Raw genomic sequence first — 24,931 nt, forward strand, 5'->3', positions numbered from 1 at the left:
TAAGTGTGTGAAAGAAGAAAGATGAGAGTAAATGTGGATAAGAGCAAGGTTATTAGGTACAGTAGGGTTGAAGGACAAGTCAATTGGGAGGTACGTTTGAATGGAAAAAAAATGGAAGTGTTTTAGATACCTGGGAGTGGATTTGGCAGCGGATTGAACTATGGAAGTGGAAATGTGTCATAGGGTGGGGTAGGGGGCGAAAGTTCTGGGAACGAATGTTTTCTTTGTTGTCTTTTCCTAGCGCAACTCGCGCACATGCGGGGGGAGGGGTCTGTCTCGTGTGGTGGGGTAGCGACGGGAATGAATAAGTGCAGACAGTTTGAATTATGTACATGTGTATATATGTATCTGTCTGTGTGTGTATATATATATATATATATATATATATATATATATATATATATATATATATATATATATATATAAATTCCACTGCAATACCATCCAAACCTGCTGCCTTGCCGGCTTTCATCTTCCGCAAAGCTTTTACTACCTCTTCTCTGTTTACCAAATCATTTTCCCTAACCCTCTCACTTTGCACACCACCTCGACCAAAACACCCTATATCTGCCACTCTATCATCAAACACATTCAACAAACCTTCAAAATACTCACTCCATCTCCTTCTCACATCACCACTACTTGTTATCACCTCCCCATTTGCGCCCTTCACTGAAGTTCCCATTTGCTCCCTTGTCTTACGCACTTTATTTACCTCCTTCCAGAACATCTTTTTAATCTCCCTAAAATTTAATGATACTCTCTCACCCCAACTCTCATTTGCCCTTTTTTACACCTCTTGCATCTTTCGACAAAAAAAAAAAAAAAGAAATATATATATATATATATTTTTTTTTTTTTTTGTCGCTGTCTCCCGCATTTGCGAGGTAGCGCAAGGAAACAGACGAAAGAAATGGCCCAACCCATCCCCATACACATGTATATACATACGTCCACACACGCAAATATACATACCTACACAGCTTTCCATGGTTTACCCCAGACGCTTCACATGCCTTGATTCAATCCACTGACAGCACGTCAACCCCGGTATACCATATCGTTCCAATTCACTCTATTCCTTGCCCTCCTTTCACCCTCCTGCATGTTCAGGCCCCAATCACACAAAATCTTTTTTTTCACTCCATCTTTCCACCTCCAATTTGGTCTCCCTCTTCTCCTCGTTCCCTCCACCTCCAACACATATATCCTCTTGGTCAATCTTTCCTCACTCATTCTCTCCATGTGACCAAACCATTTCAAAACACCCTCTTCTGCTCTCTCAACCACGCTCTTTTTATTTCCACACATCTCTCTTACCCTTACGTTACTCACTCGATCAAACCACCTCACACCACACATTGTCCTCAAACATCTCATTTCCAGCACATCCATCCTCCTGCGCACAACTCTATCCATAGTCCACGCCTCGCAACCATACAACATTGTTGGAACCACTATTCCTTCAAACATACCCATTTTTGCTTTCCGAGATAATGTTCTCGACTTCCACACATTCTTCAAGGCTCCCAGAATTTTCGCCCCCTCCCCCACCCTATGATCCACTTCCGCTTCCATGGTTCCATCCGCTGCCAGATCCATTCCCAGATATCTAAAACACTTCACTTCCTCCAGTTTTTCTCCATTCAAACTCACCTCCCAAATGACTTGACCCTCAACCCTACTGTACCTAATAACCTTGCTCTTATTCACATTTACTCTTAACTTTCTTCTTCCACACACTTTACCAAACTCCGTCACCAGCTTCTGCAGTTTCTCACATGAATCAGCCACCAGCGCTGTATCATCAGCGAACAACAACTGACTCACTTCCCAAGCTCTCTCATCCCCAACAGACTTCATACTTGCCCCTCTTTCCAAAACTCTTGCATTTACCTCCCTAACAACCCCATCCATATATTGTCCTTATTTTTGTAAGGTAAGTTCATTATTGTTGATCATTTTATGTTGATGTAAGAATATATTTTATGATGAGAAATGCTGATGTTTTGAGGACTAAACTTTACAATAGAAAGTGCAGTTGTTTTCTGGACATTTTTATTTGTGAAAATGCTAATGTGGTCAGTTGGAGTAAGAGGTAGTTAGCAAGTGGCTGAAGTTTTGAGGATGGAGTCTACCATGGTTGTTGTCTCTTTTCACAGAAGCAGGCCTCATTTGCACCACAAGCATATCCAGTTACACCATCAATCTGTCTATCTTATCTATCTATCTGTCTATATCTCTGATGCCTGTTCCCTCCAAAAACTCCCTCAAGGGGTTGGCCATGGCAAAAGTCTCCATAACTAATGAACTCCAGTGTTGCTTTATAGCATTTAGTGCCTCACCCTTAACAGGCCATTGGTAGAGGGCATCTCTAGTGAAGTGTTTCCAGAGGCTCTTACAGAATGTTCCTACTGATTGCTTCTACTTACTGTGTCTGCCTAATGTTCCTGCTTAATGTTCCAACCTACTAGTTCTACGTAATGCTCCTTTCTAAAGTTCATACCTACTACTTATAACTAATGTTTCTACCTAATGCTCCTGCCCAAAGGCAGAGCTGGTGCTCAGTGCTCACTGCAGGAAAATCTAGAGTTATGCAGAATAAGTTGTGTGAGTCAAGTGTTGTCAAGTGTTATGTGTGACAAGGAGAGATTGTATGCTTTTGAACAGATTGCCAGCACTCCACACATGGGTGAGGCAGAAAGAAATCCTGTTGCCTGGGTCAGAGGAGTGTAACTTGACAGACAATGAAGTGCTGGCTCACTACATAGCTATCACTAACCTTCCCAGTACCCAAGCACCATCATTTTGCCAATATATATTTTCGAAAGTGATCATTCAGTTCTCTTCACATTTTTTCCATATTTCTGGCCTGATTAATATGCATGGGGCAGTTAACTTTTTAGAAAGAAGGTTCTGTGAAAAGATTAGATGGTAACTTTCTCAGATGTTCAGAAATGAACCTTGCATGTTACTGACTTTGCCTCCAATGAGACAGAGTTTTCATGTTGTGCTACAGGATGCATTTAGGGTAACTTTTTTGCCATAGTTTTTTTTTTTTTTTTTTTTTGGTTGAAAATTTTTTCTCTTAGCCCTTTGTACTATGTTGACATGCTGTTACAGCTCCTGGGACTGATCAACCTTGGAGAGAAGGATAAGCTTTCAAGAAAGAAAACTTTCTCTCAAGGGTGATTTCCTTAGGGCAAGTTTTTTGATTGCTTTTTGAAGAACTATGAAGTGACCAGTGTGATGGTTCAAGTGGCAGGATTGTGATTAATGGCTGAGTGAAGTTGCTGATTAGCATGGGGAAACCAGACCAAGCTGATGGCCACAACTGCTGAAAAGTGGTAAGTGAAGGTTGAGGGCTATGAACCTCACCAGAAGGAAGGTGTTGGAGGTGTTAACTCCTTAGGATGATTAGACAATCTCTTTCAGCTCCCAGGACACTGCTTCAGAGAGAAACAGCTTTTCATATATCAAGACATAATTTTGTTTGAATCATAGTTTTTTTATAGGAGTTAAACAGCCTAACAGCAATTTTCTTACTTCTCATTCCTTGATATGTATTTTTCCAGAACTTCTCTGTGGTATGGAAATGCCGAAATATTAACGAAGATTGGCCAGTCCCTGGGGTTGATAGTAGCAAACCTGTATGGCAAAAAGGCACAGGTGGTGGTTGCTTTGGTCATGGCCCAGGTTAGGAGAAGGATTCAGTTGATGGCATTGTGTACATGACTAAGATGTAATAGAATCCTTTGAAATTAATGAGAATATGAAATACTTTTTGTAACTATAAAACTTTCTTATTGTCATTCTTGGACTATGTCTTCCTTTTACTTTATTTATCTAATATCAGTAAGTGATGCAGTATTACATATAAGAGTATATGTGTGACCACTACCCTGGTAATGAAACTAGTGTTGGGACACACACCCCATGTTGTAAGCACCTATTGTAGTGCAATTTAGCTAGGAATAGAGTACTTGAAAAGTCAAAGCTAATTTGGATGGTACATAAGTTTGGTATAGATACTTTGTGTATCATTCTAGATTGTACTCATTAGATGTTAGCTTTACTGTCCTCTCATATTTTCTTCAGCAACTCTGTAGGGTTTCCAAGGGTCATCATTTTTGGTAATTTATCCAAAGTACTTTCATCACATCTCTCAATTTTACTTGGTCTCTTCTTTAACTTTTTAGAATTATTTGCTTTACTCAACAAAATTTCTATGTCCTTCTATCTCTCCTTACCTTCACCTTATTGTAATGAATTGATTCTTGGCTGTTCTTACTCAGGTTTATTGGACCACTCGGGACATGAATTGATACTAAAAGGTAACAACTTCATAAATGTGAATGAGGTGTATGAGGTCCGGGTGACCATCAGCAAGGACACCAGAACTAAGGATGTCATTGGCCAGGTGAAAGTTGTTGACTATGTCCCACCACTTGTCCATATTGCGTAAGTAGTTAGAGAGGCATAAAGTACCCAAGTTATCCATTTCTTTGACAAATTACATATTTCATGTAGATTACTAATGCTAACATAGATATTCTAAGATGTCATTTTCTGGCGATACCTTATGTTGGTACAAGTATTTAAGGAGGAAATTGAGATTGAATGTGAATGAAAGCAACATCATTAGGTTTAGCTGGGTTGAGGGACAGGTTATTTAAGGTGTAAGTTTGAATAGAGGGTGAAAGGTGTGCACGGGATGGAGTGCGTTGGAATGATATGGTATACTGAGGTCGACATGCTGTTAATGAACTGAACCAGGGCATGTGGAGCATCCATGGTAGACAGTGGAAAGGTCTCTGGGGCCTTGTTGTGGGTGGAGAGCTTGATTTTGTTGCATAACTCATGACAGCTGCGGTATGGATGTGAGCAGATGTGGTGTTTTTCGCCTATTCCTGGCACTACCTTGCTAGTGACAAAAAGGTATAAAAGGAAATGAAAGAGTCTGTGATTCGTCATTTTCATTTTTTTTTTTATTTATTTTTTCTTTTTTTGGTGGAGGTATCTGTTACTAAAGGCTACTGAAGTGTGAGGCAGAGGTAAGCTATGTATTTCTACTTGGGGGTTAATGGTTAGTTTTAAGAGTAGTTTGTGTGTGCTGTTACATAGAATTAAGTGCCAGTCATGTTGAAGTAGGATCTTTGTTTCAGTGTGTTAATGTTGAGTGTTTGTGGTTGCTAGGCAGCCAGAGATTGTTCTAAGTGTACTGTGCTGTGTGTGGTTTCCAACTTTATTATATTTGCTTTTTAAAGGGTGGAAGGTCAGGCAAGTGAGCATAGTTTAAAGTAGGGCTGATGAATTGCTTGTGGAGGCTATTGAGGAATTTAATTTGTGTGTTGCTTTTGTGTTGATGTTATTAGTGTGGGGAGTGAACATCATGTTTGTCATATGTGATGCCCAGAATGTATGGTGTTCTGTTCAGTGGGAGTGACCATCCATTTGAGGTGACATTATGTTTATACTGTATCATCATATGGTGTTAGTGGACTCCGCCTGCTTGAGGTTACACAATGAGTGAAAAGTATTTTTATCATTGTTATTTGATGAAAAGAAGCACATTTTAGTTCTGGAACTTCTCATTCCTAAAAAAACCATCATTTCCTTACTACTAACTGTATTGCAACATTGAGGCTGGAGTAGCCCCATAAAAGGGGTCCTGGGCTTATGTAAGTCATTAAAGCTTATGATTATACATTATGGTTATGTGTAGTGTATGCACAAATTGATTATACATTATGGTTATGTGTAGTGTATGCACAAATTTTTCATTGTGCCTATCTTTGTACCAGATATTTTAGCATTTCTTCTTTATTGTGGTATTCAACTTGATCTTTGCAGATGTGTGGAGTGGTCACTTTGCTTTCCCCGTGAAGATGGTGTATACATAAACCCAAGTAATCGCATTGGGATAATTGGTGCATGTATAGATCACTGTTTGGACTCGCAACAGTATCTCTGGCAGGTTGCAGATTCTGATGGCAATGTATACCCATCTAACCAAATTCACTTCCCTTTAGGTAATATAGGATTTTTTTTATTAATGTTTATATATATTGAGGTGGATATCCCATATTTGGTGTCCAGAAAGACCTTTTATGATAAGATCTTGCTCAAAAATATAACTGTGATTAGAAATTACTATGTGACTCATTATTTTATAGTTCACCTTTACATTGTAGAGGAAAAACCATTATGTTACCCTTAAATTCCTTGTCTGAATGTAAGTGAAGTATGCCTCTGAATCTTGATTAAGTATTACGTCCAAAACCATTTCAGCCACAATTTAACATATAGTCATGTAACTTCATAGAATGTAAAGTGTATTGACCACTGCTTCAGCTTCTCACAGGAGGCTGCTTGTGCTGAGGCTTCAGTTCCTTTAGATTGGGGGTCAAAGTCCAGGTCACTGAAGCATCTTTAGTTTGATTTTGGAAATGATTTCTTTTCCATGCATTAATTTACTGAGGATTGGTGGTGGTGGTAGTGTTGGGGGGGATTCCATCATTACTTATCATAAGTATTTTCACTGGACAAGAAAGGTTTCTCATGATTATAAAAAGGTTAAGTATATGTAGATAATTTTGTTTCAGCATGATAACTTTTAGTTTTCTGGGATGGATCTTCATATGATTTTTTTTTATTATTTTTTTCTTCTTTTTTTTTGCTTTGTCGCTGTCTCCTGCGTTTGCGAGGTAGCGCAAGGAAACAGACTAAAGAAATGGCCCAACCCACCCCCATACACATGTATATACATACATCCACACACGCACATATACATGCCTACACAGCTTTCCATGGTTTACCCCAGACACTTCACATGCCCTAATTCAATCCACTGACAGCACGTCAACCCCGGTATACCACATTGATCCAATTCACTCTATCCCTTGCCCTCCTTTCACCCTCCTGCATGTTCAGGCCCCGATCACACAAAATCTTTTTCACTCCATCTTTCCACCTCCAATTTGGTCTCCCACTTCTCCTCGTTCCCTCCACCTCCGACACATATATCCTCCTGGTCAATCTTTCCTCACTCATTCTTTCCATGTGCCCAAACCATTTCAAAACACCCTCTTCTGCTCTCTCAACCATGCTCTTTTTATTTCCACACATCTCTCTTACCCTTACGTTACTTACTCGATCAAACCACCTCACACCACACATTGTCCTCAAACATCTCATTTCCAGCACATCCATCCTCCTGCGCACAACTCTATCCATAGCCCACGCCTCGCAACCATACAACATTGTTGGAACCACTATTCCTTCAAACATACCCATTTTTGCTTTCCGAGATAATGTTCTCGACTTCCACACATTCTTCAAGGCTCCCAGGATTTTCGCCCCCTCCCTCACCCTATGATCCACTTCCGCTTCCATGGTTCCATCCGCTGCCAGATCCATTCCCAGATATCTAAAACACTTTACTTCCTCCAGTTTCTCTCCATTTAAACTTACCTCCCAATTGACTTGACCCTCAACCCTACTGTACCTAATAACCTTGCTCTTATTCACATTTACCCTTAACTTTCTTCTTTCACACACTTTACTAAACTCAGTCACCAGCTTCTGCAGTTTCTCACATGAATCAGCCACCAGCACTGTATCATCAGCGAACAACAACTGACTCACTTCCCAAGCTCTCTCATCCCCAACAGACTTCATACTTGCCCCTCTTTCCAAAACTCTTGCATTCACCTCCCTAACAACCCCATCCATAAACATCTTTTTATTCTTCCTAAAATTAAATGATACTCTCTCACCCCAACTCTCATTTGCCCTCTTTTTCACCTCTTTCACCTTTCTCTTGGCCTCCTGCCTCTTTCTTTTATACATCTCTTAGTCATTTGCATTATTTCCCCACAAAAATCGTCCAAATGCCTCTCTCTTCTCTTTCACTAATAATCTTACTTCTTCATCCCACCACTCACTACCCTTTCTAATCTGCCCACCTCCAACGCTTCTCATGCCACAAGCATCTTTTGCGCAAGCCATCACTGCTTCCCTAAATACATCCCATTCCTCTCCCACTCCCCTTATGTCCTTTGTTTCATTCTGTACTCAGTCTCTCCTGGTGCTTCCCCAGACAAGTATCCTTCCCAAGCTCACTTACTCTCACCACTCTCTTCACCCCAACATTTTCTCTTCTTTTCTGAAAACCTCTACAAATCTTCACTTTCGCCTCCACAAGATAATGATCAGTTGCATCTCTCAGCACATTAACATCCAAAAGTCTCTCTTTCGTGCACCTATCAATTAACACGTAATCCAATAATGCTCTCTGGCCATCTCTCCTACTTATATACGTATATTTATCTATATCTCTCTTTTTAAACCAGGTATTCCCAGTCACCAGTCCTTTTTCAGCACATAAATCTACAAGCTCTTCACCATTTCCATTTACAACACTGAACACCACATGTATACCAATTCTTCCCTCAACTGCCACATTACTCACCTTTGCATTCAAATCACCCATCACTATAACCCAGTCTCGTGCTTCAAAAGTACTAACACACTCACTCAGCTGCTCCCAAAGCACTTGCCTCTCATGATCTTTCTTCTCATGCCCAGGTGTATATGCACCAATAATCACCCATCTCTCTCCATCCACTTTCACTTTTACCCTTATCAATCTAGAGTTTACTTTCTTACACTCTATCACATACTCCCACCACTCCTGTTTCAGGAGTAGTGCTACTCCTTCCCTTGCTCTTGTCCTCTCACTAACCCCTGACTTTACTCCCAAGACATTCCCAAACCACTCTTCCCCTTTACCCTTGAGCTTCGTTTCACTCAGAGCCAAAATATCTAGGTTCCTTTCCTCAAACATACCACCTATCTCTCCTTTTTTCTCATCTTGGTTACATCCACACGCATTTTGACACCTCAATCTGAGCCTTCGAGGAGGATGAGCACTGCCCCGCGTGACTCCTTCTTCTTTTTCCCCTTTTAGAAAGTTAAAATACAAGGAGGGGAGAGTTTCTAGCCCCCCGCTCCTGTCCCCTTTAGTCGCCTTCTACGACACATGAGGAATGCATGGGAAGTATTCTTTCTCCCCTATCCCCAGGGGATAGGGGAGAAACATGACACATAACACATGACTTATCATGTGTTATTATCTTGCATCAAGGAAGCGTCTTTATACTTCAAAGTTGTTTAGCTGTTTTATGTCTTCCCTTGCAGCTTTCTGCCCATCTTCATATGGACAAATACAATAGGTGAATTGTTCAAGGAGAGAAGTTCTTCTGTTGATGATGCCAGGGCAATGGTTGTTGATCATGTGCCTTGGAGGCATTTTGAGTATGACAGTTACATTGTGAATGAAGATTGAGGCCTTTGTGATGAATCGTTTTATTGTGCAAAGTTGATAATTGTGAAATGCTGTAGTAGAGTGGAAGACTCCTCATTCTAGTGTATTGAGCATAATGATTAGTTCCTTTTGAATGAATTCCTAGTTAAAGGATCAAATTGATCATTTTCGCTTGTGATGTTTGATAGATTTAAGTCTCTCTGATCTTCATGATTTCTTGAACAGGCATTGAAGAAATGGAGTTTGCCATCAGCACCCAGTTCTTCGATGACAATCCTGAGGTGACTGCTGTAGATGCGTCGCTCACTGTAACCAACTCTGATGGAGACATAGGTATGTTAGTATGGCTTAGGAGACTGTGAACAGAGGGGAAAGTATGGTAACAGAGCAAGTTTTGAACTTTGGAGAACTTTTTCTTTCTGCAGTGGTATCCCATAGGTAACGAGAAATCTCTTGGATATTTAGAGGTTTAGGAGCCTCTGAAATCACTGTGCCAGAGTTGCCCTCTGCCAGTGGCCTGTTAAGGGTGAGGTACTAAAGGATAAGAAGCAGCACTGGAGATCATCAGTTATGGTGACTTTGCCATGGCCATCCCCTTGAAGGAGTTCCCAAGAGAATGGGCATCAGAGACATAGATACATAGATAGGACCATGTTGAGAAGTATGTGAGAAATACAGTTTACTGTATCATTCACTGGTCAAGAGAAAAATATTTCGAAAAAAGTTGAGTGTTTGGGAACTAGGTAAGATAAGACTTCCATCTCTTTCAGCTTATTTTATTTATTTATTTTGCTTTGTCGCTGTCTCCAGCATTAGCGAGGTAGCACAAGGAAACAGACGAAAGAATGGCTCAACCCACCCACATACACATGTACATACATACACGTCCACACACGCAAATATACATACCTATACATCTCAACGTATACATATATATACACACACAGACATATACATATATACACATGTACATAATTCATACTGTCTGCCTTTTTTCATTCCCATCGCCACCCCACCACACATGAAATAACAACCCCCTCCCCCTGCATGTGCGCGAGGTAGCGCTAAGAAAAGACAACAAAGGCCACATTTGTTCACACTCAGTCTCTAGCTGTCATGTATAATGCACTGAAACTACAGCTCCCTTTCCACATCCAGGCCCCACAGAATTTTCCATGGTTTACCCCAGACACTTCACATGCTCTGGTTCAATTCATTGACAGCACGTCGACCCCGGTATACCACATCGTTCTGATTCACTCTATTCTTTGCACGCCTTTCACCCTCCTGCATGTTCAGTCCCCAATCACTCAAAATCTTTTTCACTCCATCTTTCCACCTCCAGTTTAGTCTCCCACTTCTCCTCGTTCCCTCCACCTCTGACACATATATCCTTTTAGTCAATCTTTCCTCACCCATTCTTTCCATGTGACCAAACCATTTCAAAACACCCTCTTCTGCTCTCTCAACCACACTCTTTTTATTACCACACATCTCTCTTACCCTTACATTACTTACTCGATCAAACAACCTCACACCACATATTGTCCTCAAACATCTCATTTCCAGCACATCCACCCTCCTCTGCACAACTCTATCTATAGCCCACGCCTCACAATCATATAACATTGTTGGAACCACTATTCCTTCAAACATACTCATTTTTGCTTTCCGATATAATGTTCTCGACTTCCACACATTCTTCAGCGCTCCCAGAACTTTCGCCCCCTCCCCCACCCCATGATTCACTTCCGCTTCCATGGTTCCATCCGCTGCCAAATCCACTCCCAGATATCTAAAACACTTCACTTCCTCCAGTTTTTCTCTGTTCAAACTTACCTCCCAATTGACTTGTCAGTCAACCTTGCTGTATGTAATAACCTTGCTCTTTTTCACATTTACTCTCAGCTTTCTTCTTTCACACACTTTACCAAACTCAGTTACCAGCTTCTGCAGTTTCTCGCATGAATCAGCCACCAGCGCTGTATCATCAGCAAACAACAACTGACTAACTTCCCAAGCTCTCTCATCCACAACTGACTGCATACTTGCCCCTCTTTCCAAAACTCTTGCATTCGCCTCCCTAACAACCCCATCCATAAACAAATTAAACAACCATGGAGACATCACACACCCCTGCCGCAAACCAACATTCACTGAACCAATCACTTTCCTCTCTTCCTACACGTACACGTGCCATACATCCTTGATAAAAACTCTTCACTGCTTCTAACAACTTACCTCCCACACCATATATTCTTAATACCTTCCACAGAGCATCTCTATTAACTCTATCATATGCCTTCTCCAGATCCATAAATGCTACATACAAATCCATTTGCTTTTCTAAGTATTTCTCACATACATTCTTAAAAGCAAACACTTGATCCACACATCCTCTACCACTTCTAAAAACACACTGCTCTTCCCCAATCTGATGCTCTGTACATGCCTTCACCCTCTCAATCAATACCCTCCCATATAATTTCCCAAGAATACTCAACAAACTTATACCTCTGAAATTTGAGCACTCACATTTATCCCCTTCACTTTGCAAGCATTCCTCCAATCCTCAGCCACCTCACCATGAGTCATACATACATTAAATAACCTTACCAACCAGTCAACAATACAGTTACCCCCTTTTTTAATAAATTCCACTGCAATACCATCCAAACCTGCTGCCTTGCCGGCTTTCATCTTTCGCAAAGCTTTTACTACCTCTTCTCTGTTTACCAAATCATTCTCCCTAACCCTCTCACTTTGCACACGACCTCGACCAAAACACCCTATATCTGCCACTCTATCATCAAACACATTCAACAAACCTTCAAAATACTCACTCCATCTCCTTCTCACATCACCACTACTTGGTATCACCTCCCCATTATCCCCCTTCACTGATGTTCCCATTTGTTCCCTTGTCTTACGCACTTTATTTACCTCCTTCTAAAACATCTTTTTATTCTCCCTAAAATTTAATGGTACTCTCTCACCCCAACTCTCATTTGCCCTCTTTTTCACCTCTTTCACCTTTCTCTTGACCTCCTACCTCTTTCTTTTATACATCTCCCAGTCATTTGCATTATTTCCCTGCAAAAATCATCCAAATACCTCTCTCTTGTCTTTCACTAATAGTCTCACTTCTTCATCCCACCACTCACTACCCTTTCTAATCTGCCCACCTCCCATGCTTCTCATGCCACTAGCATCTTTTGAGAAAGCCATCACTGCTTCCCTAAATACATCCCATTCCTCCCCCACTCCCCTTACCTCCTTTGTTCTCACCTTTTTCCATTCTGTACTCAGTCTCTCCTGGTACTTCCTCACACAAGTCTCCTTCCCAAGCTCACTTAATCTCGCCACTCTCTTCACCCCAACTTTCTCTCTTCTTTTTGGAAAACCTCTACAAATCTTCACCTTCACCTATACAAGATAATGATCAGACATCCCTCCAGTTGCATCTCTCAGCACATTAACATCCAAACGGCTCTCTTTTGCGCGCCTGTCAATTAACATGTAATCCTATAACGCTCTCTGGCCATCTCTCCTACTTACATACCTATACTTATGTATATCTCTCTTTTTAAGCCAGGTATTCCCAATCACCAGTCCTTTTTCAGCACATAAATCTACAAGCTCTTCACCATTTCCATTTACAACACTGAACACCCCATGTACACCAGTTATTCCCTCAACTGCCACATTACTCATCTTTGCTTTCAAATCACCCATCACTATAACCCGGTTTCGTGCATCAAAAGTACTAACACACTCACTCAGCTGCTCCCAAAACACTTGCCTCTCATGATCTTTCTTCTCATGCCCAGGTGCATATGCACCAATAATCACCCATCTCTCTCCATCCACTTTCAGTTTTACCCATATCAATCTAGAGTTTACTTTCTTACACTCTATTACATACAACCACCACTCCTGTTTCAGGAGTAGTGCTACTCCTTCCCTTGCTCTTGTCCTCTCACTAACCCCTGACTTTACTCCCAAGACATTCCTAAACCACTCTTCCCCTTTACCCTTGAGCTTCGTTTCACTCCGAGCCAAAACATCCAGGTTCCTTTCCTCAAACATACTACCTATCTCTCCTTTTTTCTCATCTTGGTTACGTCCACACATATTTAGACACCTCAATCTGAGCCTTTGAGGAGGATGAGCACTGCCTTGTGTGACTCCTTCTTCTGTTTCCCCTTTTAGAAAGTTAAAATACAAGGAGGGGAGGGTTTCCAGCCCCCCGCTCCCGTCCCCTTTAGTCGACTTCTATATTTTTTCTGGATATGTGGATAATTATTAATTCATGTATTAGGTAGGAGAGATATGGGAGAAACAATTCTACCTCCGTATTCCCTGTGTGTTGGAGAAGGCAACTAATGGGGTTGGAAGTGGAGGGCTGGAAACCCTTCCTTTCTTGTATTTCATCCTTCTCGAAGGCTCAGATTAGGGTTTTTGAATGTCTGTGGATGTAACCAAGATGAAAAGAGAAGAGAGCTAGGTAGTATGTTTAAGGAAAGAAACTTGGATGTTCTGGCTCTGAGTGAAATGAAAATCAAGGGTAGAGGGAAGAATGGTTTGGAAATGTCCTAGAAGTAAAGTCAGGTGCTGGTAAGAGGACAAGAACTAAGGAAGGAGTAGCATTACTACTGAAGCAGGAGTTGTGGGAGTGTGATAAAATGTAAGGAAAATTCTAGATTGATGTGGGTAAAACTGGAAGTGGATGGTAAATGATGTGTGATTATTGGTGCTTATGCACCTGGCCATAAGAAGAAAGATCATGAGAGGCAAGTGTTTTGGAAGCAGTTGAGTGAGTGTGTCAGCAGTTTTAGTGCACAAGACTGGGTAGTAGTGATGAATGATTTCAATGCGAAGGTATGTAATGTGGCAGTTGAGGGTATAATTGGTTTGCATGGGTGTTCAGTGTTGTGAATGGAAATGTTGAAGAGCTTGTGGAGTTGCGTGTATTGTAAAAAGGTTGGTGAATAGAAATACCTGGTTTAAAAAAGGAGATATACACAAGTATACATATGTGAGTAGGAGAGATGGTCAACGGGCATCAACAGATTACATATTGATTGACAGGCACATAAAAGAGAGACTTTTGAATGTAAATGTGCTGAGAGGTACAGATGATAGGATGTCTTATCTTGTGGAGGTGAGGGTGAAGATATGTAGAGGTTTTCAAAAAAGTGGAAACAATGTCAGGGAGAAGAGAGAAGTAGAATAGGTGAGCTTGGAAAGGTGACTTTTGTGAAGAAATACCAGAAGAGATTGAGTGTAGAATGGCAAAAGGTGAGAGCAAATAAAGTGAGGAGAGTGGGTGAAAAATGGGAGGTATTTAGGCAAGCAGTGATGGTATGTGCAAGAGTTACATGTGGCATGCAAACATGGAAGGTGGGCATGTTAGAAAGGGTAGTGAGTGGTTGGATGAAGAAGTAAAACTGGTAGTGAAAGAGAAAGGAGAGGCATTTCGGCTGTACTCATAGGGAAGGAATGCAGTCGAGTGAGAGATGTATAAGAGAAAGCAGCAGTAGTTCAAGAAGAAGGTGCAGCAATTGAAAATGAGAGCAGTTGAGAGTTAAGGTGAGAGAGTATTATTAAACTTAAGGGAAAATAAGAATAGATTTGTAAGGAGGTAAATGATATGCAAAAGATAAGAACATCAATGATGAGGTCAAAAGGTGGAGTGATAACAGGTAGTGATGAAGTGAGGAGATGTAGTGAGTATATTGAAGGGTTGCTAAATGTGTTTGATGATAGAGTGGCAGATGTAAGGTGTCTTGGTTGGAGTGGTATGTGAAGTGAGAGAGTCATGGAAAGAGATTTGGTGAAGTGACGAGGTGTTGAAAGCCTTGTGGAAGATGAAATGCGGCAAGGCAGCAGGAGTCAATGGTATTGCAGTAGAATTTATCAAGGGGTGGGATGACTGTGTTGTTGATTGGTTGGTACGGATATTCAGTGTATGTATGGATCATGGTAAGTGCTTGAGGATTGACTGAATGCATGTATAGTGCTGTTGTGTAAAGGCAAAGGGGATAAAAGTGGGTGTTCAAACTACAGAGGTATAAGTTTGTTAAGTATACCTGGTAAGTCGTATGGGAGAGTATTGATTGAGAGGGTGAAGGCATATACAGAGCATCAGATTGGGGAGGAGCTGTGTGGTTTCAAATGTGGAAGAGGATGTGTGGATCAGGTGATTGCTTTGAAGAATATGTGTGAAAAATATTTTGAAAAAAGTTGGATTTGTATATGGCATTTATGGATCTGGAGAAGGCACATGATAGGGTTTATAGAGATACTTTGTGGAAGGTCGTAAAAGTACATGGTATGGGAGATGAGCTGTGAGAGGTAATGAGAAGTTTTTATCAAGGGTGTAAGGTGTGTGTACAAGTAGAAAGAGAGAACAGTGAATGGCTCTCAGTGAAGGTTGCCTGCAGCAAGGGTGTTTGATGTTACCATGGTTGTTTAATTCATTTATGGATGGGTCGGTGAGGGAGGTAAATGCAAGAGTTTTGGAGGGAGGGGTGAGTATGCAGTCTGTTGGAGATGAGACAACCTGGGAAGTAAGTCAGCTGTTGTTTGCTGACGATACAGCACTGGTAGCTGATTTGTGTGAGAAACTGCAGAATTTCGTGACTGAGTTTGGAAGAGTGTGTGATAGAAAGTTGAGAGTGAATGTGAATAGAAGTAAGGTTATTAGGTTCACTAGGATTGAGGGACAAGTTAGTTGGGATGTAAGTTTGAATGGAGAAAAATTAGAGGAAGTGAAGTGTTGTAGATATATGGGAGCGGATTTGGCAGCAAATGGAACCATGGAAGTGAAAGTGAGTTAAAGGATGGGGGAGGATGTGAAAGTTTTGGGAGCGACGAAGACTGTGTGGAAAGAGAGAACAGTATCTTGGAGGGCAAAAATGGGAATGTGTGAAGGAAATTCCAACAATTTTATATGGTTGAGAGACCTGGGCTATTGATAGGGTTGTGTGGAGGAGGATGGATGTGTAGGGAAATTATATGTTTAAGAACATTATGTGGTGTAAATTGGTTTGATTGAATAGGTAATGAAAGGGTAAGAGAGATGTGTGGGAATAAAATGAGTGTGGTTGAGAGAGCAGAGGAGGATGTGTTGAAATGGTTTTGACATATGGAGAGAATGAGTAAGGAAAGGTTGACAAAGAAGATATATGTGTCAGAAGTGAAGGGAACAAGGGGAAGCAGGAAACCAAATTGGGGGTGAAAGGATGGAGTTATAAAGATTTCTGGTATCAGGGCCTTAACATGAGGGAGTGTGAGATGCATGCAAGGAATAGAATGCATTTGAACAATTTGATATACTAGGGTTGATGTGCCATTAGTGGACTGATCCAGGGCATGTGAAATGCCTGGGGTAAGCCATGGAAAGGTTTGTGGGGCCTGGATGTGGATAGGGAGCTGTTGTTTTGGTGCATTACATATGGCATTGCATGTGAGTGTGAACGAATGGACTTTTTTCGTCATGTTTTCCTGATGCTACCTCACTGATGCAGGGGATGGTGATGCTGTTTCCTGTGGGTTGGGGTGGCTAAGCAAGCAAGTATGAATAAGTACATGTGTATATATGTATATGTTTCTGTATGTATATGTATATACATATATATGTTTATGTACGTGTAGGTAGTGAAAGCTTTGCGGAAGATGAAAGCCAGCAAGGCGGCGGGTTTGAATGGCATTGCAGTGGAATTTATTGAAAAAGGGGGTGACTATGTTGTTGACTGGTTGGTGAGGATATTCAATGTATGTATGGTTCATGGTGAAGTGCTTGAGGATTGGTGGAATGCATGTATAGTGCCATTGTACAAAAGAGATAAAGGTGAGTGTTCAAATTACAGAGGTATAAGTTTGTCGAGTATTCCTTGGAAATTATATGGGAAGGTATTGATTGAGAGGGTGAAGGCATGTACAGAGCATCAGATTAGGGAGGAGCAGTGTGGTTTCAGAAATGGTTGAGGATGTGTGGATCAGGTGTTTGCTTTGAAGAATGTATGTGAGAAATAGAAAAGCAGATAGATTTGTATGTATCATTTATGGATCTGGAGAAGGCATATAATAGAGTTGATAGAGATGCTCTGTGGAAGGTATTGAGAGTATGTGGTGTGGGAGGTAAGTTGATAGAAGCAGTGAAAAGTTTTTATCGAGGATGTAAGGCATGTGTACATGTAGGAAGAGAGGAAAGTGATTGGTTCCCAGTGAATTCCGTTTTATGGCAGGGTTGTGTGATGTCTCCATGGCTGTTTAATTTGTTTATGGATGGGGTTGTTAGGAAGGTGAATGCAAGTGTTTTGGAGAGAGGGGCAAGTATGCAGTCTGTTATGGATGAAAGAGCTTGGGAAGTGAGTCAGTTGTTGTTCACTGATGATACAGCACTGGTGGCTGATTCAGATGAGAAACTACAGAAGCTGGTGACTGAGTTTGGTAGAGTGTGAAAGAAGAAAGCTGAGAGTAAATGTGAATAAGAGCATTGTTATTAGGTTTAGTAGGGTTGAGGGACAAGTCAATTGGAAGGTCAGTTTGAATGAAGAAAAACTGGAGGAAGTGAAGTGTTTTAGATATCTGGGTGTGGATTTGGCAGCAGATGGAACCATGGAAGCAGAAGTGAGTCGCAGGGTGGAGGAGGGGGCAAAGATTCTGGGAGCGTTGAAGAATATGTGGAAGGCGAGAATGTTATCTCAGAAAGCAAAAATGGGTATGTTTGAAGGATTAGTGGTTCCAACTATGTTGTATGGTTATGAGGCATGGGCGATTGATAGGGTTGTGCGGAGGAGGGTGAATGTGTTGGAAATGAGAGGTTTGGGACAATATGTGGTGTGAGGTGGTTTGATTGAGTAAGTAATGAAAGGATAAGAGAGATGTGTGGTAATAAAAAGAGTGTGGTTGAGAGCAGAAGAGGGTGTATTGAAATGGTTTGGTCACATAAAGAGAATGAGTGAGGAAAGATTAAGAAAGAGGATATATGTGTCAAAGGTGGAGGGAATGAGGAGAAGTGGGAGACCAAATTGGAGGTGGAAGGATGGAGTGAAAAAGATTTTGAGCGATCGGGGGCTGAACATACAGGAGGATGAAAGGCATGCAAGGAATAGAGTGAATTGGAATGATGTGGTATACCGGGGTTGATGTGCTGTCAATGAATTGAAGCAGGGCATGTAACACATTTGGGGTATACCATGTAAAGTTTTGTGGGGCCTGGATGTGGAAAGGGAGCTGTGATTTCAGTGCATTACACATGACAGTTAGAGACTGAGTGGGAATGAATATGGCCTTTGTTGTCTCTTCCTAGCACTACCTCGCATGCGTGCAGGGGGAGGGGGGTGTCATTTTATGTGTGGCGGGGTGGCGGCATGAATGGATGAAGGCAGCATGTATGAATATTAACATGTTTATGTTTGATGATAGAGTGGCAGATATAGGGTGTTTTGGTCGAGGTGGTGTGCAAAGTGCGAGGGTTAGGGAAAATGGTTTGGTAAACAGAGAAGAGGTAGTAAAAGCTTTGCGGAAGATGAAAGCCGGCAAGGCAGCAGGTTTGGATGGTATTGCAGTGGAATTTATTAAAAAAGGGGGTGACTGTATTGTTGACTGGTTGGTAAGGTTATTTAATGTATGTATGACTCATGGTGAGGTGCCTGAGGATTGGTGAAATGCATGCATAGTGCCATTGTACAAAGGCAAAGGGGATAAGAGTGAGTGCTCAAATTACAGAGGTATAAGTTTGTTGAGTGTTCCTGGCAAATTGTATGGGATGGTATTGATTGAGAGGGTGAAGGCATGTACAGAGCATCAGATTGGGGAAGAGCAGTGTGGTTTCAGAAGTGGTAGAGGATGTGTGGATCAGGTGTTTGCTTTGAAAAATGTATGTGAGAAATACTTAGAAAAGCAAATGGATTTGTATGTAGCATTTATGGATCTGGAGAAGGCATATGATAGAGTTGATAGAGATGCTCTGTGGAAGGTATTAAGAATATATTGTGTGGGAGGCAAGTTGTTAGAAGCAGTGAAAAGTTTTTATCGAGGATGTAAGGCATGTGTACGTGTAGGAAGAGAGGAAAGTGATTGGTTCTCAGTGAATGTAGGTTTGCGGCAGGGGTGTGTGATGTCTCCATGGTTGTTTAATTTGTTTATGGATGGGGTTGTTAGGGAGGTGAATGCAAGACTTTTGGAAAGAGGGGCAAGTATGAAGTCTGTTGGGGATGAGAGAGCTTGGGAAGTGAGTCAGTTGTTGTTCGCTGATGATACAGCACTGGTGGCTGATTCATGTGAGAAACTGCAGAAGCTGGTGACTGAGTTTGGTAAAGTGTGTGAAAGAAGAAAGTTAAGAGTAAATGTGAATAAGAGCAAGGTTATTAGGTACAGTAGGGTTGAGGGTCAAGTCAATTGGGAGGTGAGTTTGAATGGAGAAAAACTGGAGGAAGTGAAGTGTTTTAGATATCTGGGAGTGGATCTGGCAGCGGATGGAACCATGGAAGCGGAAGTGGATCATAGGGTGGGGGAGGAGGCGAAAATTCTGGGAGCCTTGAAGAATGTGTGGAAGTCGAGAACATTATCTCGGAAAGCAAAAATGGGTATGTTTGAAGGAATAGTGGTTCCAACAATGTTGTATGGTTGCGAGGCGTGGACTATGGATAGAGTTGTGCGCAGGAGGATGGATGTGCTGGAAATGAGATGTTTGAGGACAATGTGTGATGTGATCGAGTAAGTAACGTAAGGGTAAGAGAGATGTGTGGAAATAAAAAGAGCGTGGTTGAGAGAGCAGAGGAGGGTGTTTTGAAATGGTTTGGTCACATGGAGAGAATGAGTGAGGAAAGATTGACCAAGAGGATATATGTGTTGGAGGTGGAGGGAACGAGGAGAAGAGGGAGACCAAATTGGAGGTGGAAAGATGGAGTGAAAAAGATTTTGTGTGATCGGGGCCTGAACATGCAGGAGGGTTGAAGGAGGGCAAGGAATAGAGTGAATTGGAGCGATGTGGTATACCGGGGTTGACGTGCTGTCAGTGGATTGAATCAAGGCATGTGAAGCGTCTTGGGTAAACCATGGAAAGCTGTGTAGGTATGTATATTTGCGTGTGTGGACGTATGTATATACATGTGTATGGGGGTGGGTTGGGCCATTTCTTTCATCTGTTTCCTTGCGCTACCTCGCAAATGCGGGAGACAGCGACAAAAAAAAAAAAAAAAAAAAAAAATTGTACATGTCTGTGTATGTATATGTTGAAATCTATAGGTATGTATGTGTGTGTGTGTGTGGGTGTTTATGTATATACTTGTGTATGTGGGTGGGTTGGGTCATTCTTTCGTTTGTTTCCATGCACTACCTTGCTAATGCGGGAGACAGCATCAAAGTATAATAAATAGATAAATAGATAGATAAATGAATAAATAAATATTGTACAAAGGCAAAGGGGATAAAAGTGAGTGTTCAAATTACAGAGGTATAAGTTTGTTGAGTATTCCTGGGAAATTATATGGGAGGGTATTGATTGAGAGGGTGAAGGCATGTACAGAGCATCAGATTGTCGTCAAACATCTCATTTCCAACACATCCATCCTCCTCCGCACAACCCTATCTATAGTCCACGCCATGCAACCATATAACATTGTTGGAACCATTATTCCTTCAGACATACCCATTTTTGCTTTCCGAGATAACATTCTCGCCTTCCACACATTCTTCAACACTCCCAGTACCTTCGCCCCCTACCCCACCCTGTGACTTGCTTCTGCTTCCATGGTTCTATCCACTGCTAAATCCACTCCCAGATATCTGACAGACTTCACTCCCTCCAGTTTTTTTCCATTCAAACTTACCTCCCAGTTAACCTGTCCCTCAACCCTACTGAACCTAATAATCTTTCTCTAACTCACATTTACTCTCAGCTTTCTTCTTTCACACACTTTACCAAACTCATACCAAACTCAGTCACCAGCTTCTGTAGTTTCTCACCTGAATCAGCCACCAGCACTGTATCATCAGCGAACAACAACTGACTCACTTCCCAAGCCCTCTCATCCACAACAGACTGCATACTTGCCCCTCTCTCCAAAACTCTTATATTCATTTCCCTAAAAACCCCATCCATAAACAAATTAAACAACCATGGAGACATCACGCACCCCTGCCCCAAACCGACGTTCACTGGGATCCAATCACTTTCCTCTCTTCCTACTTGTACACATGCCTTACATCCTTGATAAAAGCTTTTCAGTGCTTCAATCAACTTACCCCCTACACCTTATACTCTTGATACCTTCCAGAGAGCATCCTGTTAACTCTATTGTATGCCTTCTCTAGATCCATAAATGCTACATACATATCCATTGTTTTTCTAAGTGTTTCTCACATACATTCTTCAAAGCATACACCTGATCCACACAACCTCTACCACTTCTGAAACCACACTGCTCTTCCCCAGTCTGATGCTCTGTACATGCCTTTACCCTCTCAATCAATACCCTCTCATATGATTTCCCAGGAGTACTGAACAAACTTATACCTCTGTAATTTGAACACTCAAACATCCTCATAGCCCACACCTCACAACCATATAACAATGTTGGAACCACTATTCCTTCAAACATACCCATTTTTGCTCTCCGAGATAACATTCTCACCTTCCACACATTCTTCAATGCTTGAAGAATCTTTGCCCCCTCCCCCACCCTGTGGCTCACTTCCACTTCCATGGTTCCATCTGCTGCTAAATCCACTCCCAGATATCTAAAACACTTCACTTTCTCCAGTTTTTCTCCATTCAAACTTACCTCCTAGTTGGCTTGTCCCTCCACCCTACTGAACCTAATAACCTTGCTCTTATTCACATTTACTCTCAGCTTTCTTCTTTCACACACTTTACCAAACTCTGTCAGTAGCTTCTGCAGTTTCTCACCCGAATCAGCCACCAGCACTGTATCATCAGCGAACAGCAACTGGCTCACTTCCCAAGCTCTTTCATCCACAACAGACTGCATACTTGCCCCTCTCTCCAAAGTTCTTGCATTCACCTCCTATCCATAAATAAATTAGGAGAGATTGTGTGCAGAATGGAATAAGGTGAGAGCAAATGACATAAGGGGAGTGGCGGAGGAATGGGATGTATTTAGGGAAGCAGTGATGGCTTGTGTAAAAGATGAATTGTTAAATTTTAGGGAGAATAAAAAGATGTTTTGGAAGGAGGTATATAAAGTACATAAGACAAGAGAACAAATGGGAACAACAGTGAAGGGGGCAAATGGGGAGGTAATAACAAGTAGTGGTGAAGTGAGAAGATGGTGTGAGTGTTTTGAAGGTTTGTTGAATGTGTTTGATGAAAGAATGGCAGACATAGGGTGTTTTGATAAAGGTGGTGTGCGAATTGAGAGGGTCAGGAAGAATGGTTTGGTAAACAGAGAAGAGGTAGTGAAAGCTATGCCGAAGATGAAAGCCGGCAAGGCGGTGGGTTTGGATGGTATTGCAGTGGAATTTATCAAAAAAAGGGGGTGACTGTGTTGTTGAGTGGTTGGTATGGATATTCACTGTATGTTTGGTTCATTGTGAAGTGCCTGAGGATTGGCAGAATGCATGCATAGTGCCATTGTATAAAGGCAAAGGGATAAGGATGAGCGTTCAAATTACATAGGTATATGTTTGTTAAGTATTCCTTGGAAATTATATGGGAGGGTATTGATTGAGAGGGTGAAGGCTTGTACACAACATCAGATTGGGGAAGAGCAGTGTGGTTTCAGAAGTGATAGAGGATGTGTGGATCAGGTGTTTACTTTGAAGAATTTTTTTTTTTTTTTTTGCCGCTGTCTCCCGCGTTTGCGAGGTAGCGCAAGGAAACAGACAAAAGAAATGGCCCAACCCAACCCCATACACATGTATATACATACGTCCACACACGCAAATATACATACCTACACAGCTTTCCATGGTTTACCCCAGACGCTTCACATGCCCTGATTCAGTCCACTGACAGCACGTCAACCCCAGTATACCACATAGATCCAATTCACTCTATTCCTTGCCCTCCTTTCACCCTCCTGCATGTTCAGGCCCCGTTCACAAAATCTTTTTCACTCCATCTTTCCACCTCCAATTTGGTCTCCCACTTCTCCTCGTTCCCTCCACCTCTGACACATATATCCTCACTCATTCTCTCCATGTGCCCAAACCATTTCAAAACACCCTCTTCTGCTCTCTCAACCATGCTCTTTTTATTTCCACACATCTCTCTTACCCTTACTTTACTTACTCGATCAAACCACCTCACACCACACATTGTCCTCAAACATCTCATTTCCAGCACATCCATCCTCCTGCGCACAACTCTATCCATAGCCCACGCCTCGCAACCATACAACATTGTTGGAACCACTATTCCTTCAAACATACCCATTTTTGCTTTCCGAGATAATGTTCTCGACTTCCACACATTCTTCAAGGCTCCCAGGATTTTCGCCCACTCCCCCACCCTATGATCCACTTCCGCTTCCATGGTTCCATCCGCTGCCAGATCCACTCCCAGATATCTAAGACACTTTACTTCCTCCAGTTTTGCTCCATTCAAACTTACCTCCCAATTGACTTGACCCTCAACCCTACTGTACCTAATAACCTTGCTCTTATTCACATTTACTCTTAACTTTCTTCTTTCACACACTTTACCAAACTCAGTCACCAGCTTCTGCAGTTTCTCACATGAATCAGCCACCAGCGCTGTATCATCAGCGAACAACAACTGACTCACTTCCCAAGCTCTCTCATCCCCAACAGACTTCATACTTGCCCCTCTTTCCAAAACTCTTGCATTTACCTCCCTAACAACCCCATCCATAAACAAATTAAACAACCATGGAGACATCACACACCCCTGCCGCAAACCTACATTCACTGAGAACCAATCACTTTCCTCTCTTCCTACACGTACACATGCCTTACATCCTCGATAAAAACTTTTCACTGCTTCTAACAACTTTCCTCCCACACCATATATTCTTAATACCTTCCACAGAGCATCTCTATCAACTCTATCATATGCCTTCTCCAGATCCATAAATGCTACATACAAATCCATTTGCTTTTCTAAGTATTTCTCACATACATTCTTCAAAGCAAACACCTGATCCACACATCCTCTACCACTTCAGAAACCACACTGCTCTTCCCCAATCTGATGCTCTGTACATGCATTTGAAGAATGTATGTGAGAAATACTTAGAAAAACAAATGGATTTGTATGTAGCATTTATGGATCTGGAGAAGGCATATGATAGAGTTGATAGAGATGCTTCGTGGAAGGTATTAAGAGTATATGGTGTGCAAGATAAATTGCTAGAAGTGGTGAAAAGGTTTTATCAAGAATATAAGGCATGTGTATGAGTACCATGGTTGTCTAATTTGTTTATGGATGGGGTTGTTAGGGAGGTAAATGCAAGAATTTTGGAGAGAGTTGCAAATATGCATTCTGTTGTGGATAAGAGGGCTTGGGAGGTGAGTCAGTTGTTGTTCGCTGATGATACAGCACTGGTGGCTGATTCGGGTGAGAAACTGCAGAAGCTGGTGACTGAGTTTGGTAAAGTGTGTGAAAGA

The 24,931-nt window shown here is 41.7% G+C and overlaps 1 protein-coding gene across 1 annotated transcript in view; it reads left to right on the forward strand.

Annotated features, from left to right (window-relative positions):
• LOC139766169 (polycystin-1-like) overlaps positions 1 to 24,931 on the forward strand; it is a 303,003-nt gene that overhangs the window by 92,393 nt on the left and 185,679 nt on the right. Inside the window, exons 24-27 of the mRNA XM_071694439.1 lie at positions 3,576 to 3,696; positions 4,296 to 4,461; positions 5,854 to 6,032; positions 9,554 to 9,661. Of these exons, the coding sequence (XP_071550540.1) occupies positions 3,576 to 3,696; positions 4,296 to 4,461; positions 5,854 to 6,032; positions 9,554 to 9,661 (574 nt within the window). The remainder of the gene's footprint in view (positions 1 to 3,575; positions 3,697 to 4,295; positions 4,462 to 5,853; positions 6,033 to 9,553; positions 9,662 to 24,931) is intronic.

Source organism: Panulirus ornatus, chromosome 57 (genome assembly GCF_036320965.1).
Source record: "Panulirus ornatus isolate Po-2019 chromosome 57, ASM3632096v1, whole genome shotgun sequence".
NCBI classification, from domain to species: Eukaryota; Metazoa; Arthropoda; class Malacostraca; order Decapoda; family Palinuridae; genus Panulirus; species Panulirus ornatus.